The sequence below is a fragment of the Euphorbia lathyris genome, chromosome 9, assembly GCF_963576675.1.
Source record: "Euphorbia lathyris chromosome 9, ddEupLath1.1, whole genome shotgun sequence".
Lineage (NCBI taxonomy): Eukaryota > Viridiplantae > Streptophyta > Magnoliopsida > Malpighiales > Euphorbiaceae > Euphorbia > Euphorbia lathyris.
In genome coordinates, this window is record NC_088918.1 from 57,892,646 (window position 1) to 57,912,294 (window position 19,649).

Here is a 19,649-nt window from a genome sequence, read left to right on the forward strand (position 1 = left end):
TCCCAATCTTTTCTTTATTCCTTTAACGATCGTCCGGTTCGTAACTTCGGTCATACCGTTTGACTGAGGATAATAAACTGAGGCGAATCTGTTCAGAATGCCCAATTCTTCACAGAAAGTTTTGAACTCTGCACAGTTGAATTGTGTTCCATTGTCAGTGATAATCATATGAGGAACTCCATACCTTCCTACGATATTATGTTTGACGAACTCCACCATTCATTCAGCATTGATAGAGGAGACAGCCTCAGCCTCTACCCATTTGGTGAAATGATCCACAGCCACTACAACATACTTCCTTTGTCTTCTGGTGGGAGGAAATGGTCCAACTATGTCAATACCCCAGACCGCAAAGGGTCGACCTTCGATGATGGGCCTTTGAAGGTGTTTAGCGGTGTGTGATTCATTTGCATGAATCTGACAATTATGGAAAGACTCCACAAACTTTTGAGCATCAAGTTCTGCTGTAGGCCAATAAAATCCTGCTAACCTGGATTTCTTTACAATGGAGGCAGATGCCTCATGAGCCCCACATGTGCCTTCATGCAACTCTTTGAGGATCTGTTGTCCTTCTTCCGGCACGATGCACTTCAGCCAGGTGTGGCTAACAGACTTCCTATATAGGCAATCGTTTATCACGGAGAAATAGGCCGCCTTTCTTACAATCCGCCGAGCTTCTTCCTTGTCCAAAGGCAATGTTCCATCTGTTAGATACTGGCGGATTGGCGATCGCCAATCGTTCTTCACAGGCATGAGTAAGGATACCATCTCCGAGGCGAATGCCGGGGCTGTTTTAACTTCAAACGGGCATTGCAGATCCGCCCAATGCTCTTTGCTTGAAGCCATTTTGGCCAGGTGATCAGCCTCTGTGTTGGATCCTCGGGGTACATGGATTAATTCCCATTTGGTATCTTTGGCTTTGAGGTGATTTAGCAGTTTCTTAACCTCTTCAACATATTTGGCAAGAATGTCATCTTTAACCTCAAAATTTTTGATCACCTGGTTGACCATCAGTTTGGAATCGTTGTAGATCATGATCCGCTCAGGAGTGATTTCCTTTAGCAGGCGTAGTCCCAATATCAAGGCCTCATATTCAGCTGCATTGTTGGTTGCGAGGAAATCTAATTTTGCGGCATAGTGTAGCTTTATATATTGGGGACCCTTGATCACGATACATATACCTGCGCCTTCTACCGAAGAAGCCCCATCGGTGTACATTGTCCATTCCTCGACTTTAGCCTTGGAAAGATTCACTCCCTCTTCGGTGAATTCATTCACAAAGTCTGCCAAGACTTGGCTTTTCAGGGCTGATCAGCTTTCATAACGAACATCGAACTCGCCTAGGCGGATTTCCCATTCCATCAACCTTCCTGAAGTTTCTGGCTTTTGCAACACTTTCCTCATTGGTATACTTGTACGAACTATGACAGTATGAGCTTGAAAGTAAGGCCTGAGGCGTATGGAGGTGGTGACGACGGCCAGTGCCATTTTATCCAGCTTGGAATATCGGGTTTCAGCATCTTTTAGTACTTTGCTCACGTAATAGATAGGATATTACTGGCCCTCTTCTTCCCTTATCATGACCGTGCAAACAGCCTTATCTGTAACTGAAACATACATGTAGAGATTCTCACCTTTCAATGGATGACTCATAAGGGGTGGTTCCGTGAGAAACCGTTTGATCCCCTGGAAAGCTTTCTCGTAGTCCTCGCTCCATTCAAACGCCTTTTGCTTCTTGATTACTTCATAAAAGGGTTGGCATCGTCGGGCTGAACATAAGATGAACCTGCCCAGGGCTACAATACGCCCATTAAGACGTTGCACTTCCCTAATATTCTGTGGTGCTTTCATCTCCAAAACTGCTTTGATTTTATCAGGGTTTGGGCTCACTCCCTTCTGGATAATCATGAATCCCAAGAACTTTCCATATGTCGCCCCAAAGGTACATTTCTCCGGGTTCAACTTAATGTTGTGATGTCAGAGTACGCCCAGTACCTCCTTTATGTCATCCGCATGCTTCTCTACAGTGGTACTTTTGATGATCATATCGTCCACATAGACAGAAAAGTTTTCACCTTTGCTTTCTGCAAATATTTTGTTCATCATCCGTTGATAAGTTGCACCCGCGTTCTTAAGCCCAAAGGGCATGACTTTGAAGCAATAGGTGGCTTGGTGAGTCACGAATGAAGTTTTGATCCTATCCGAAGGCTCCATTGGGATCTGGTGATAACTCGACTTCACGTCGGTGAAGGAGTACATGGCGTGTCCCGCGGTTCCATCTACTAGGATATCAATACATGGCAAGTGGTAGTTGTCATTGGGACAAGCTTTGTTGAGATCTGTAAAGTCAATACACATGCGGTATGATCCGCCCGCTTTCTTGACTAGAACCACATTCGCCAGCCATTGTGTATAAAGTACCTCTTCGATGGCATCCGCCCGTTTGAGCTTGGTGATCTCTTCCTCTATCACCTTCTGCCTCTCAGGGCCATGGTTTCTTCATTTTTGGGCCACCGGTACCGCGTCTTTGTCGATGTTGAGTTTGTGAGTGATCACATCTGGACTAATCCTAGGGAGAATCTCATCTTTCCATGCAAAGACATCTTCTAACTCATGGAGAACCTTGGTGATAGCTTCCTTAATTTCCCCTTGAGCCCTTTAGCCATCCGTACCTGTTTTTCATCCGCCATGAGGTACATCCCCGTTTCGCCCAAGGCCATTGTGACAAGTTCTTCCTCGTCCTCATCTTTAGACTATGGGCGAATCATTAACGATGCCGAATACGTCTCCTGAGCCACTTTTTGGCTTCCTATGATCATTACACCTCCTTTGGCCGTGGGGATGTAAAGAGTTAAGTGGCGTATGGAGATAAGGGCTGCAGCTTCGGAGATAAAGGGTCGCCCAAGGATGATATTGTAAGCTAACTGGCCATCTATGATGGAAAATTCCAGATCTCCTTTCCAAATTTGATCTTCATCCGCTAACTCACAATCTAATGTTACCTGGCCCTTTGTTTGGATGGTGTGTCCTGTTACTCCCAGAATGTCCACTATGGTGGTTTCCACTTGGATTGGGTCGACCATGAGTTTGGCAAATGCTCCTCTTGTGATGACATTGCATGAACTCCCAGTATCAATCATCACTTTTTTCATCTCCCAGCCTTCCACCATCATAGTAATGACCAGGGCGTCTGCATGAGGAGAGATCTCCGGACCGCTATCTGCAAAAAGGCGATTAAGTGATGCCCTATCTAGAGCAGTGGTTTTTGCCTTTTTCAACACAGGTTGGTACCCAGGTCCGCCTGCTATGACATTGATGGTCCCTTTTGCCTTCTTCTTCTGATCATCTCTGGATCTATCACCGTCTCCCTTCTTGCCATCATTTTGGACGAACCGGTCCAATTTTCCTCTTTCGATAAGCCTTTCTATCTCTCTGGCTAATTCCCAGCATGCGTCCGTGTCATGGCCATTTTTCCTGTGGTATTTGCAATAATTTTTGGGATTTTTCCCAGTGTTGGTGTACTCCCCCCCTTTTGGTTCGGGGTATGAAATGCTCCGCTTGTGCTGGCTGTTCTCAATCCACATTAGCACTTCGCTTTTAGAGGCATTGAGCGGTGTAAAGGACGACACAAATGCCGATTTGTTCTTAGAGCCCCTTCGCCGGCCTCTAGTGGATGAATCCTGGTGCTTGTCCTTCTCTCTATCTCGATGGCGAGATTCGCCTTTGTCCTTCTTAGGCGGAGACAATGATTCTAGGCGGATGTCATCTACTGTTGAGCGATTTCCGCAAGTGCACGGTATACGCTTGTAGTAATAAAAGATATCGAACCCACAGGGAACGCTTTTTAACTAAAACTTTATTTAATTCGGTTTTAATCACGTGTTTAGGTTTAATAAAAGAAATACGTTTAATTGATGGAATTGGTTTTGGTAAATTAGGATTAGATAGAAGTATTATATCGAGTTTAGAGAACAGTTCTGTCTTGGGATTTTGATTACAAGACAGATACTACCGTAATTAGAATAAATAGAAGGTACAAAACTTATTTTCATAAAGCAAAGAAAGCAACTTTAACTTTTTAAAGATTATAGACATGTAATAATATAAGGATTTATTCAATTAAATGGCTTTGAACCGTAGAAATCCCCCTGATGTTGAGGTGATTCCTACCTTAATCAAACTAGTATTTTATGTCTGATAAGCCGCGATCAGCGATCATGTCATCCATAAAAACTAAATCTGTCAAGTGTTCAACAAAGTTCTTATATGAATAAGATGGAATAGAACGTTTTAATAAAAACACCAATTTATCATTTTGAAAATCATTTTGTCAGAACAATATCAAAATAACAACAGTAAGAATGTATTGAATAAATAAGTATATCATTAATGAAATGTGAATTTTCACAAGTTAACAGAGAAGTAGAAACTTGGATAGCATTGTAACGAAAACTTTGAGATCCGGGTTGACAATCTTTCCCTCAAACTCCGTAGGTGCGTCAAACCTCATGCGCTTCAGCCGTCAATTCTTCTCGCTGGATCTTCGGAATAGAGACTGCTAGGTCCACTACCAGAATGAAAACTTGTCTCTGATCAACCTTGGAAACTAAACTGATACTGTGTTTATAACTAATCTAATAACAACTTGTGTATAGCAAGTTTGTTTACAGAAATGAAATCTAACTTTCTGATTCTTTTCTGAATCAGAAACTCAACATAATAACTTTCTTCTCTAATTTCTCTAACTTTTCCAACCTCTCCAATTTCTGAAATGGATCACTTATTTATAGTTGTTGAAGGGTTGTAAATGATGGGTCGTGTCCGTTGGTGAAGGGTCGCTTTTATCCAAACGAACAGTCGCGTTTCTCGGATTAAAACATGTGAATTATGTGCAGAATACTTCGCTGTCGCGACTGAGATTCTGAAAATCTCAGTCGCGATAGGGGGTATAGGGGCGAGTTGAAGACTCCGTCTTTCTCCCGAGCTGGCTTCCGTAAGTCGCGACTGAGATTATGAAAATCTCAGTCACGACAGAGAGATATTTCCCTGTCTCTTGACTGCTTTTCGTCCTCCTTGAGCGTTCTTCTGGTTGTTATGCGTTCTCGGTACGTTTTTTAGGTTTTTCCTCCATTTTAGCTCCGTTTTAGCTCCTATTTGGATTTAACCAAATAATTAAGTACCTTGCATCAAAGAAGTAAATAAAGACGTAAAAGTATTCCAAATGAATATAATTAGCACGATTTCAATGTAAATTTTTAACGTATTTATATATGATATTTTGGGCTTAACAAACTCCCACACTTAAGCTTTTGCTAGTCCCGAGCAAAATTTCACTGAATTTATTCTTTAATCAATCTCTTTATAAATAGAATATATATCCATATATTCCTCTTTAAATTAGTTAAACCGAAAGATAAACTTTCATGGTAAATTTATACGCAAAGTATCAAACTAGCTTTGTATAAAAGAGATATATTACTCGTCTTGTATTTCAATTTTTATATTGAAGTATTCGGGACGGTATAAGCACGCATGTTTCCGAATCTTTCGTCTCAAGGCATTTTTAAGCACAAAATTTCCTTTCCCAAACCTAAACTATTTCAAATATAGATTTATTAAGGACTTAGGTTTAATATATTTGCTTAGTTACGCCCAAGATAAGGGTGGTCTTGATCGTAACTTTATACGCATTTTATTTGCTTTCATGTTCGTTTAAGAGGTACCGACCATGCCATGGGTGGACGCAGTCGTTACTTAAAACTTTAAACACGTTTAATTTTGCTTTAATTTTGAACGTTCCTTTCATACCTCGACTGTGATAAGGGTGGTCGCAATCGTGGCCAAAAGTAAACGGTACTTTAATGTTCTTCCCTTTCATACATCGATTGTGATAAGGTTGGTCTCAATCGTGGCCAAAAGTTAAGAATACGACTACTTGATTTAATTAACACGAAAATAAAATTGGGAAAGAAAAATAGCACATTCATCCTATATTGACTTGAAATTCAACATGTATTATAGCTAAAGTTTCCTTAAAAACTTCAATTGGTTTTTAATGTAAGACGAAAAAAATATCGAGCTAAAAAGCTAAAGTTGTTAGTTTGATTTATGCCTATAAACCTAATTAAAAATTGAAAATAAGATTTATATTTATCATGAACTCATGATATAAAGTAGAGATTTGATACTAAAGAAATTTTACTTATATACATTTACTCGAGACGTTTTTTGATAAAATCGTATCGGAGATTTGTAAAAATATTTGTAAAAATATAGCCCATATAGAAATATTATTTCTAACAATAATGATAACCTTAAAATATGCTTAACATTATTTTGAAAGTTAAAATGTTTGAAAACATATGAAAAATATATTTTAACAAAAATTTATCCTTTATGAAAAAAATTGCCATTATGTTGGAAAAATGTTGCACATATAAAAAAAATGTTGCATTATATACTTTACTTAAAATTGAATAACAATATGCATGTAAATAAATAGCATTCATTCTTATTCGTTGCATTCATTCGTACTTAAAATTAAAATGAATATGAAATATCTCCTCCCACACTTAATTTGGACCATGTTCTCATTGGTGCAAAAAGCGATAAAACACGAAAAATAGTACGAAATAATCCATACGAATTAGAATTAAAAATATAGTACGAGAACATTCAAACATAATAATAATAAAGAAAATTGTACCAAACATAATTAAAAATATTGTACCAAATTTAACAAGACATAATAATAATAACGAAAATGAGTTAAAGAAAGAAAGAAAGGATAAAACCTATCAAGGTGAACTCGGTGGAGAAGGTGTAGTCTCAACTCCTTGGCGTCGGAAGAAAGATAGCAACCGGCGACGAGTTGATTTGTGCTCACGTCTCAATGTAGTGATATTGGCATCCACCGTATTTATCCTCGAACTCAGTTCGGTATTGTTGGCAACGACTTCATCTAACCGTAAATTCATGTGACGGTTATGCTCGTTCATTTGTGTCAAGACACGTTGCCATCCAACTTGTTCTTCTTCATTTGGTTCCACATCTTGCTCGGTGGCATTAACATCAACATTCTCCTCCTCCTCCTCCTCTTCTTCATCAAATTCCTCTTCGTCTTCCTCAGCATCATCTTGGGCACCTAAACCTTGAGAACCCGAGGCTTCACTACTCATGGTAGCAAAAACACGTCTTGTGCGATCCGCATAAGATATAAAGGCGGGGGATCCCATTTTCTTCAATAAATTGGCCCTTTGAAGTGCCGTGAGATCCAAGAAAGGTAAACTAACATGAGGCATATTTTGATAATCCGCTAATTCACCCCGAGCACCCAAAACAATGCCGGTAATTAAATTACCCATAGGCACTTGCTTATTGCGGGACTTGGAAGCTCGAACTAAATTAGTAAATATCATCTCAATACTATCAATGGTCAAAAATTTAAAAATAGCATCTAACACAACCAAATCACGAACTTGCACTTTGGAACTTTCAACCCGACCAAATAAGGAAAATGATAAAAACTTGTGAAAGAAGAAGATACAATCATCCTTAAGTAGCTTACTAGATGTATTTTTTGGATTAAAAACATCTAAACTGGTTAAAGATTGCCAAACCGTGTGTGAATTAAAAGGCTTTGGCTTGGAATAAAAATTCCTAGTAGGAAAACCAAACCAACGGTTCATGGCCGCATACCCAACATCATAACGAACTCCATCATTCCGAAAAGAGATAACTCCTTTCTTCTTGTCATAGGTTAGAGTAACCAAAAACTCAATAATATGCGATTTAAGACTTGGAAAACGCATACTAGAAAATCGTTTCCAACCAAGAACGGAAAGAAATTCATCAATATGCTCGGTAAAAGAAAGTGTGTTTACCGTGTCGGTGTCAAGAAAAAGCATGTCGACGAACTCTATTTGGCTATTAGAAAATCGGCGATATTTGCGTCCTTCGGCTTCCGTCACAATATCGAACGGTGCTCCATATTGAACCCGTAATCTATTGACTTCGGTGGCCTTAGCTTTATTAGCAACGGTCTTTTGTCTAGGCATATTTTTTTGTTTGTGAAATTGGGTGAATGGGATGAAGAAAATATGGAAGGATGGAAGTAAGAGTAAAAGATAATGGTGGTGAATTAGGGAAGAAGAAGATGAATAGGGTAAAGATTTATGGGGAAGATGAGTGAATCTTGGTATTGGGAAGAGAAAAGATGATTGATTGGTGTAAAAAGAGGTGATTTAAATAGGTGTAAGTAATGGGTATTGATTAGGATAGATGAAAAGGTAAGTATTTAGAGTAGAAATAGGAAAAGAACCAAAAATTTCGCCCAAATCCCGTCCCTGTAAGTCGCAAGTCGCGACTGAGATTTTCAAAATCTCAGTCGCGACAGCAAGTACGTAGGGGGGTCGAAATTTCACTGAAAGTTGTCCTCTTGCTGTCTCAACTGAGAATTCAGAATCTCAACTGAGATTTTGGAAATTCTGGGTAAAATTTGGACTGTTTTTTATGATTTTAACACTTCTAACCCAATTCCTCTTAGAATTAAGTGACATTAATGTGAATATTAATCCCTGAAACTGAGATAAACAAAACTGAAACATTAAATTAAAGGAAAACCAAGGGTTGTTCCTTAAATAAAAGAATTAAAATAAGGAATTAATGCACTTTTATTTATTATTAGCAAAAATATAAACAATACCTTATTATATATATTACATAAAAAAACATCTTATTCCTAAAAATACAAAATAGAAATACTCATACATATAATAAAACAAAACAGAAACTCATATTATATCCCTAAGTAGATGACAAACGACGTGCATTGGCCCTATTAATCTTCGTTTGAATGAAGACTTGCCTCTCTGGTGTAGAAACGAATGTTGGACCAGAACGAAAAACTCGTTTGACAAGCCCCTCGTTCTCCAAGAACTCGTAGTCTAGAATAGGGAATGGTTCTTGATATAACCATATCACACGTAACCCATTATCTACCTAAATAACCATACCCACGTTCAGTACGGTATCTTACCGATGGCTTGCAAGTAACTTCCTCTCTTATTCCTATAAATAGGTTTAAGTTCGAAGGAGAAGGGGTTAGCTTTTAGAGAGAGAAAAGAATACTATATTTGACTGTATCTGACTTAAGCATCGGAGTGTTTGTGGGAAGACCGCTTCCCACACTGTAACAGGTTCAATCCTCAAGGAAGATCAACCTTCACCAGGGACGTTCAACCTTCATCCGAAGACGTTCAACCTTCATCCGAAGACGTTCAACCTTCATCCAGGGACGTTCAACGTTCATCCAGGAGGTTCGATTCTCGAGGAACGTCAACCGTCATCACCCTATTTGGAAGGACCGCCTTCCTTCAGAGATTCATCGATTGATCTCCCGTCTTACAAATTCATTGTTTAGTTCAGGCTACAACAATTGGCGCCGTCTGTGGGAAACCAATCAAAAATCCATTCATTCTACGTCATCTACTTTTCGTAATAAAAAAGGATGCCTCCCAAGAGATCTCAAGTTCCACCTTCTCAAACATCCCATATTCCGGACGAGCATGATGCACGCCAAGCCAATGAAGAAGAACGTGTTGAACACGTTGAAGACCAACATAGCCCATCAGGAGCTAATCCGCCCACCGTTCCCTTAGCGGACTATGAGGAGTTGAAGAAAAAATTTGAGGAAAACAATAATCGACTCCAAGAGTTAATGCTTTTTGTTCAAGAAGAGATGCGGGACAAAGAATTTCGGAACAAAGGAAAGCGTCCTGAAGTCGAGTTAGCACACGATGAAATCTCAGAATCACGTGAAGGAGGAAAGCGTAAGGGAAACAACTTAAAGATCCATGAGGTTATGGAAAGTTCTTGGAAAGAAAATTCGAAAGCACATGAAAAGGCCGGAGAAGAATCCATGTTCAGCGCGAAAGAGACAGTAGATCTTAAGAGGATGATCGAGCAGGTATTAGAACAAAAGAAGTTGGTTCCGAACAGTGACGAACAAGCAAGAAAAGTCCCCTTTTCAGGAGAGATCATGAATAAGCCTCTCCCTCGAAAGTTCAAGATGCCACAACTCATCACTTACTCCGGAAAAGGGGATCCTTATGATCATATGCAGAATTATGAGGCAGTAATGCTATTACATGGATGGGAAGATGCTATAATGTGTCGAGCTTTCTCACTTACTTTATCAGATCATGCTCGTACTTGGTTCAATAGCTTAAAGGAAAGCTCCATCTCCAACTTTGATCAGTTGAGAAAAGAATTCATAAAAGCATTCATCATCAACACCAAAAGGAAGAAGGATGCAACGTATCTCCTTACAATAAAGCAAGATGAAAGAGAAAGCTTGAAAGATTATGTAGAAAGGTTTCGCGCTGCAACTCTCGAGATTCATGATCTCCAAGTTGGAATGGCGGTTGTAGGAGTACTTTAGGGAACAAGATCGCGGGATCTCCAAAAATCTCTTTCCTATGATCAACTTTCAACCTTGGGCGATTTTTTCAGCAGGGCTAATAAATTCATCCTTTCCGAAGATGTGATGAGGAATATAAGGGCAAGAGGAAATCAAGATAAAAAAATGAAGGAGAGGGATGAGGTTGATGATGTAAAAAAGGGAAATGGGAGAAGAAATGAAGCAAGACATGCTCCAAGGTTGAGATATGACAATTTCACACCTTTACTCCAACCACGTTCCAATATCCTGGCAGCCATTGAAAGATCCGGACTCCTTACATTCCCTCCTAAAACTGACAGAACTATGGGCAAATTTACGGATGCTTATTGTCGATTCCACAAAACTCATGGTCACTCAACTGATCGATGTAGACAATTGATGAATGAAATAGAATCATTGGTACGACAAGGTAAGCTTGAAAATTTTGTCTATGCAGAAATGTGGAGAGGGGAAAAACCACGAAACTTAAAGGAAGAAAGATATATGGAAAATAGAGAAAAGGATGGTCGAACATATACCAAAGGAAAGGAAGACAAAAAAGATAAAGCCATAGCTCTTAATAACAAGCCGGCGTATCCAACAATAAATGTTATCTCTAGAGGGGAAACTTTGGCTGGTGAATCCTCTTCATCAAGGAAAGCTTATGCTAGACAAGCTTATGAAGTCAATAATGTGATGAAAGTCCAAGAAGAAGAGTCCATAATTTTTACCCCTGCGGATCAAGGAAATGTGGTTATACCCCATGATGATGCTTTAGTGATTTCCGCTACCATAATGAAGTTCCCAGTAGAAAGAATTCTCATTGACAGTGAGAGTTCGGTCAACCTCCTCTATTGGAATTGTTTTAAGAAGATGAACTTGTCTTTGGATAGATTAAATAAGGTGTCGGCTCCACTCTTTAGCTTCTCAGGGGAAGCTGTCCAGGTGGCAGGGTCTATCAAATTACCGATCACGTTGGGCGAGGAGCCTTGTAATGTTACAAGGATGGTGAATTTTATGGTAGTAAAATCTATATCTCTAGCCTACAATGTGATACTAGGAAGACCATTAATTATTGGTATGGGAGCCATGATATCGCCAGGATACTTATTGATGAAGTTTCCTACACCAAACGGCATAGGGCAAGTGAGAGGAGATCAAAAGAAAGCTCGTAATTGCTACGTTTCTTCCATTAAAGGAAAACATGGGGTAAGTGCAGAAACAATGGCAATTTCAGAAGAATCTGATAATAAGCCAAAACCGAAGCCAGTTGAAGAAGTTGAAGCAATACGGTTGAATGAAGATGATCCGGAAAAAATAACATATGTTGGGAGTAAAATGGCAGAAGAAGTGAAGGATGAAGTAATCGCATGCCTTAGGAGAAATGTGGACGTGTTTGCTTGGGTTCCTGCAGATATGCCTGGCATAAGTTTGGATGTAGCTTCACACCACTTGAATGTTGATCCAAACATCAAGCCCATCAAGCAAAAGAAAAGGAGAATTGCTCCAGAGAGGCAAAAGGCTTTAGAAGAGGAAGTTGATAAGTTACTGGAGGCAAACTTTATTCGAGAGGTTTACTACCCGGATTGGCTTGCAAATGTTGTGATGGTGAAGAAACCCAACGGAAAGTGGAGAATGTGCATAGACTTCACCAATTTAAACAAGGCTTGTCCAAAGGATTCATATCCTTTGCCTCCAATTGACAAAATGGTGGATGAAACCTCTGGATACGAGTTATTGAGCTTCATGGACGCATACATGGGATACCATCAAATCAAGATGAATCCATCTGATGAAGAAAAAACTGCATTTATCACTGAGAATGGCACATACTGCTACAGGGTTATGCCTTTTGGACTTAAAAATGCAGGAGCAACATACCAAAGGATGATAAATAAAGTTTTCAAGCCTTTATTGGGTAACACCATGGAAGCCTATGTGGACGATATGATCATTAAAAGCAAGAAAGGAGAAATGCATGCAGAGAAGCTCGACAAGGTGTTCGATGTATTGAGAACCCATAATATAAAGTTAAATCCTAGCAAATGTACTTTCGGAGTACAATCAGGAAAAATTTTGGGATATATGATAACTGAAAGGGGTATTGAGGCAAATCCAGAAAAAATCCAAGCCATCTCAGAGATGAAGCCTCCTACCTCCATTAAGGAAGTTCAACGTTTGACAGGAAGATTAGCATCGCTTAATAGATTTCTATCTAAATCAGCTGAAAAAGCCTCCCTTTCTTCAAAACCTTGAGAGCAGGGAAAAACTTCCAGTGGACAACTGAATGTGAAAAATCTTTTGGAGAATTAAAGGATTACTTGAAGAAAATACCACTTTTGACTAGGCCAGAACCAGGTGAGATGTTGTTTGTATATTTGGGAGTAAGCAATGTGGCCTTGAGTGCAGTTCTGTTGAAAAGAGAAGGAAAAATTGACAAGCCAATCTACTACGTCAGTAAGGTACTCCAAGGAGCAGAGCCTCGGTACCCTTTTGCAGAAAAAGTCGCTCTTGCACTAGTGATGGCCTCTAGGAAGTTAAGACCTTATTTTCAGGCTCATTCCATAGTCGTATTAACCGATTAGCCTCTAAGGCAAATATTGCAAAAACCTGAATGCTCCGGACGTCTTACGAAATGGGCAATCGAGTTAGGAGAATACGACATCAACTTTGAGCCTAGACAAGCGATCAAGGGACAAGTTTTAGCCGATTTCATTGTGGAATGTACTGGAGAAAGAAGAGTGGCAAGAGAAAATGAACACACGTGGAAATTATTCGTTAATGGAGCATCAAGTTCAATGGGAAGTGGGGCAGGAATAGTATTGATATCTTCCGAACGAGAGATAATCGAATACTCTTTACGTTTCGCTTTTCCAAGTTCAAATAACATTGCAGAATACGAAGCCCTTATAGGAGGAATGAAGCTTGCCAAAGAATTACAAGTTCAAAAGATTATAGCTCACAGTGATTCACAGTTGGTGGTTCAACAGTTCAATAGAGAGTATGAAGCGAAGGAACCTATCATGATTAAATACCTACGAAAGGTTAAATCTTTATCTCAAGGATTTGAAGATTTCCAGTTGCTACAAATCAATAGGTCTTCCAACAGCCATGCAGACGCTTTATCAAAGCTTGCATCGTCAATGGAAACGAAAGGAAGAATAGTGCATCTGGAAGAACTGAAAAGGCCAAGCATAGAAGAAAAGATCGTGGCATGTACTGAAGAAATACAAGATTGGAGAACACCATTTGTGAAATTCTTGAAGACAGGGGAGCTTCCAGCTGAAGCTACGGAAATAAAGAAATTGAAGATAAGAGCAGCATGTTTCACTTTGATAAATGATGTCCTATACAAGAAGGGTTTCTCGATGCCACTTTTGAAATGTTTGGGTCCACAAAAGGCAGATTACGCTCTAGCTGAAATACATGAGGGGATATGTGGGCAACATTTGGGAGCAAGAGCTTTGGCAAGTAAAGTGTTGCGTAGTGGATTCTTCTGGCCTACCTTGAGAGATGACGCTTTAAAGAAGGTTAAAGCTTGTGATAAATGCCAAAGATTTGCAACCATTCAAAGTGCTCCAGTCTCACTTTTGAGAACCTCAATCGAACCAACTCCATTTGCGAAATGGGGATTAGATTTATTAGGACCTTTTCCCCAAGCAACTGGAGGAAGGAAGTTCCTGATAGTAGCAACAGATTATTTCACAAAATGGATAGAAGCAGAACCCTTAGCTACTATTACTGCGAAGAAGATAGAGAACGTGGTATGGAAAGATATCATATGCAGATTTGGGCTACCAAGGGTGATAATTACAGATAGAGGGAAGCAGTTTGATTGTGATTCATTCAGAGGTTTTTGTGAAAGGCTTCATATCCAACTCAGCTTTGCTTCAGTAGCATACCCACAAGCCAATGGGCAAGTAGAAAGAAGCAATCGAACAATCCTAGAAGGTTTAAAAATGCGCCTGGATAAGGCAAAAGGATCATGGGCGGATGAACTTCCATCAATCCTCTGGGCCTATAGAACAACCAAAAGAGTCCCAACTGGAGAAACTCCATTCAGTCTAGCTTATGGAATGGAAGCTTTAATCCCTATTGAGATTGGAGCAATTTCTCCAAGAATGGTTGATTTTGACAAGGAATCAAATTCTGACGCACTACAGGATAACTTGGATTTGTTAGATGAGCATAGAGATCAAGCGTGCATACGGTTAGCAGCATACCAACAAAGAGTCTCTCGTTACTACAACTCAAGGGTGAAGGAAAGAGTGTTAGTAGAAGGAGATCTTGTTCTGAGAAAGACAGGCATAACCAATGCACATTTGGAAGAAGGGAAGCTTCGTCCAAATTGGGAAGGACCGTATCGGGTAAGAAGGGTAGTTGGACCTGGAACTTGCTTACTCGAAATGATAGAAGGAAAAAGGATTCATAAGACGTGGAATGCAAATCACTTGAAGCTCTATCTCCAGAGCAATTGTATTAACACTTATTATGAATAAAAATACTCAGGCCGTAATTACGGTCCCGTGGTTTTTCCCCACATTGGGGTTTCCACGTAAATATTGTGTGTTTATCTTTATCGTTTGTTTATCAGCTTATTTTATTCATGCTTTTAATTTAATAAATCTTTAAAGATTATCATTAACATATTTTCCAAATGTGTTAAGAAAAATGGTAAAATAAAAGCTGGTAAAATAAAAGCCCATCTTCTATGAGGGAAGACGCTCTTTACCATGGCCCTTTACCATGATGCATGCAGTTGTATTCCATTAAAGTTGTTAAGACACATGGTATAGAAAAAGCTCATGCTTTACCATGATGCACGCAGTTGTATTCCATTAAAGCTGTTAAGACATATGGTATAGAAAAAGCTCATGCTTTACCATGATGCACGCAGTTGTATTCCATTAAAGCTGTTAAGACACATGGTATAGAAAAAGCTCATGCTTTACCATGATGCACGCAGTTGTATTCCACTAAAACTGTTAAGACACATGGTATAGAAAAAGTTCATGCTTTACCATAATGCAAGCAGTATCAATAAGTTCATCAAAATCACATTTAATTCGGATTGAATTTCATGTGATTAGGGAGCAGGAAAGATTAAATAAACATAACTTAAAGGTTTCCAAAACAAAAGGAAATGATAAAGTTTTCCAATAAAATGAAAACGTATCTCTAAGAAGCAGGGGTGGCAGAGGCATCATCATCATCATCATCAAGATCTTCATCAACTTCATGATCTTCATCCAAGTTTTGCAAAACAACTATTTTTTCATCTTCTATAATCCCATTCTTCCCGTGAAATGTCCAAGGCCCGCTAAGATTCTCCAAATCATCATAGAGACCTTTATTAAAAGAGGATGTGACATCCTCTTCGTCGGGGTCGAAACTTTGCCATGGACGGGAGTCAGAAACTGATGCAGTTTTTGCGAACACTAACTCAGGATACATTCGACCATGTTCTTCCTCAAGAATTTGGCGAGCTAGATAGAAACCTGTCTTGCTAAAAGAGACCCCTACAGCACATTTCCTTTGGTAACAATCAAAAGATTCTCTGTATGATTGAATGCTGGTAGTGTGCACCGATTTAAGTTCTCCTTTTAGTTTTTGAACCATCTCACGCTCAACTTTCAACTCGTTCTGGAGTAAAGTAACATCGTTAAGTAGCTTACAAGTCTTCTCTCCTAACTTCTTATTATCATCAACCATGGCTGAATATTTAGAAGCATCCTCCTTGAAATGGTCACACTCAGACTGCAGCTTTTTGTTATAATCTTGAAGATCTCTAATGGTTTGCTCCATTTTCTCTTGATGTGTATGATAATTCTCTAGCTTTTGGTTCCGCTCTTGAAGATCTTTGATAGTCTGATCCATTTTCTCATTACGAACAAGACAATCGTCGAGCTTTTTCTTCCATGATCTCGCGAATCCAAAGGCAAGAGAAGCACGTTGAGCTCCCTGTAACAATAAGAAGAGGTAAGGAGACATTTTTTGTTATTTCTAAATTCCCGATTATATATAAAAGAAAACAATATATATATATATAAGCCTATCACCTCAACGATCCGGCGCTCGGCTAAGTCCATGTTATGTTGGATATCTTTAAAATATGTTTCTTCATCTTGAGGAAGAATGGAAGAATACATTAATCTTAAAGCTACCCCGGGAAGGAAAACAGAATCTGTATCAAGCAACCCAGGATACACTCTAAAATCATCGCCGTTTAAAGCACGATACATGGTAGGTTCATCCCTATATAGCTTCCAAAATGATTTAGGTCTATCTAGCAAAGGAAAAGATGGACGAATGTCATTTAAGGACTCTGATCGAAGTGTCCTCCTTGAAATGCGTGGGGTTTTAGGGTGTGAAAAATCTGAGCGACCCTTGTCAGCATGAAAGGTGTTTGCGTGTAAATTGGGAATATCTTTCTCAACTCCACTCTCACAAGCAACTTGAGGATCTCCCATCTTTGATGAGTCGGTTTTAGCTTCCTTACAAGGATCTGTATCGGCAGATGCATCAATAGGTTTAACCTTTTTAGAGGTTAAGGTATCATCTCTAGAATTTACCGAATCATGAACATTTTCTCTGCTACGTTTCTGGTTGCCCGTCTTCAAAGCGATGAGAGCAAATTTTCCAAGCATGGAAGTCATACCTATAAAAAAGAAAAGAAGCATTAAAGTCAACAAAGCTACTTTATTTTTAGAAATAGCATTTGCTATATCAATTTAAGTCATTCACCAAGCTCAGATATGGCGGGTGTAGAAATTTTTGACATTTCAAACATTGAAGAAACGCTAAACTTCTCGACCAAGGATGGATCATCTACGGAGTCGGATGCGGATGCCATATTTATAAATTTAGGAGCTATATTTGTCTCTTCCGATGAAGAATTAAAACTCAAAGTCTTGTCATTTTCCACATGTATCAAAGATGTAATTCCCCAACTAATCGTGATACGTCGGAAAGCATTTAAAGCTTGGCTAAGAGGAATTTTCGCATATTGAAGAACAGGAATCTCGAAAGAATATCTCTCTAAAAGCTTAGTATGTGATGGCCATGAGACACCTCTTCTGATCCAACACCAACTCCATGGAAGAGGAATATTCCATGCCATTTTAGGAGGAAACACGAGGATCCATCTATCTTCATATCGCTCGATAGGAGGAAGATCATCAATAAATAATCCATCATTGCACATATCAGTCATCTGAAGAGAAAATCGCCCGGATTTGTCTTTGAGAGGTCTCAGAATGTAAAAAAGATGAAAAAGGTTGACGACTGGAACTACTCCTTTTTTATTACAAAGAGCATAAAACGCTACAAGCAATCTCCATCCTTGAGGATGAAGTTGAGACGGAGACAATTTGTTGCTTTTCAAAAACTCCATGAAAAAAGAAGGAAGAGGAAAATGAACTCCCATCTCTAGTAGAGCCTCATGTATGGCGAATGATTCTGAAGGAACAAAGGCAAAAGAGGTCTTCGAGTCTGGAGGAGGCGGCCCTCCCAACCAGACGGAAACGAGAATTTTGTCTTGAAAATGTGAACATCATCTTTTGATAGGTGAGTAGGAACACACAAAGCCAAAACATCCAAGGAATGAGGCCCCAATGCTTCGGATATGTGTTTTGATGTTTGCTTGGTACGAACCATGATAATGAAACAAGCCAACTGCGAAAGAAAAAGCTCAAAAACGATTAAAAACACAGGCGATTAGCATTAGACAAACGGGTTTTTTTGCCATTTCGAGGGTAAAATCGAACCAATAACACAACAATTAATTTCAAGAACCTAATCATAATATGGTAGTTCTTTTATGCACTACACACCACAAAAGGCCAATTATTTTCATTATTTAAAACTTTGATTTCTTTGGGTTCACAATTATTTTCATTATTTAAAACTTTGATTTCTTTGGGTTCATGCGTTTAAGGTTGGGGCTGGCATCTAGTAAATCCAGAAAGAGAAGCCCAAGTATGACCCAAACCAACTCAAAAACTAACTAATAAAAACATAAAAAAGAAGAAGTGGTGTTGTGGATCAGATAAGGAATCGCAAGCACACACCAATTTGTCCAGAACATGCCAATCAAGAGATAAGCATATATAACAGAAAACACAAGATGCACATCAGCAGCAATCCGAAAAGCAGATGCAAATATAACATGCCAAAGTCAATCGAAAACTTTTTGAGAGAAATTATTTTATCCCGATTAGTTACGGACAAAAAGAAGGATTGCGTGAAATTAAATTTAACACGAGCTCGACTAACTGTTTATGAAAAACGTCCACACAGTTTGGGTATGTAGAGGGAATTGTTCAATCTCAGCTACCAAACATGAAGAGAGCAACCTAATTAAATTATCTTGTAATTTTCTGAATCAACTACTACAACTGAATTAGATTATACATTAAAGCAGTTGAATGCTTATAGTTACAGAGAAAACTCAAGGAAAACGAGGAGATATAGAAACCGCTGGTCAAATTCTCAAGCTTAAGTCAATTTAGTTGTCAAAAGAAGAAACCAGATTTTACAAAAAAGAAAAAAAAAGGGGAGAATACAGCCTTTTTACCAACCTTGATTTGTCAATCGTAGAAAAAGCTATATCAGTTAGACCCTTATGAACATCAGACCCATGAACACTCACCGTGCGCTTCGTTCTTAAGACCTGCGTATACAACAAACCGGAATTTGATTAGCAGCAGTATATTTATCTGACTGCAATACACATCAAGATACATAATTATATTTGTTTAGAATCTTAGAGCTCATACGAAGGAGAGAAGATCAATATGCTTGAAGCTTGGCAAAATCGGTGCACGTGAGGAAGAGGGCCGACGCGGGTCGGAAGGCTTGAAAAAGCTTGTAAAATACCGATATAGCCGACCGGTGCAGAAAGGCTGTATCAGGGAGGTAAAAAATAAATGTTATACTGACATCCTTAAATACCAGAGTTGCCTCATGGAATCCTAAACGAAATAGGACTCTAACATTTATTATAATTCTATTTTATAAAATCCTAAACAGAATAGGATTTTGATTCCTATTGATATTCTAAGATTATCCCATGAAATCCTAAATGGGTAAGGATTCTAATATTTGTTATACATCTAAATTATCTCATAGGATAGGGTTCTGAACCTATCTTTATTTTAATTAGTGAAGATAGAAATTAGAAAAATTAAACAGACCAAACTTTATCATG

The 19,649-nt window shown here is 38.9% G+C and overlaps 1 protein-coding gene across 2 annotated transcripts; it reads right to left on the minus strand.

Annotated features, from left to right (window-relative positions):
• Positions 1 to 15,519: 15,519 nt before the first annotated feature.
• On the minus strand, positions 15,520 to 19,341 carry LOC136206920 (uncharacterized). 2 transcript variants are annotated; one of them, XM_065998128.1, is made up of 4 exons: positions 19,219 to 19,341; positions 19,021 to 19,112; positions 16,501 to 17,099; positions 15,520 to 16,402 (listed from the first exon to the last, which is right to left on the minus strand). In XM_065998128.1, exons 3-4 carry the CDS (start codon positions 17,095 to 17,097, stop codon positions 15,620 to 15,622), a joined length of 1,380 nt encoding a protein of 459 aa, XP_065854200.1. In that variant the 5' UTR covers positions 17,098 to 17,099; positions 19,021 to 19,112; positions 19,219 to 19,341; the 3' UTR covers positions 15,520 to 15,619. The 2 variants fall into 2 exon arrangements, 1 of the variants encoding a protein (XP_065854200.1); XR_010676480.1 differs by lacking the exons at positions 15,520 to 16,402; positions 16,501 to 17,099 and adding an exon at positions 17,773 to 18,115.
• Positions 19,342 to 19,649: the final 308 nt, after the last annotated feature.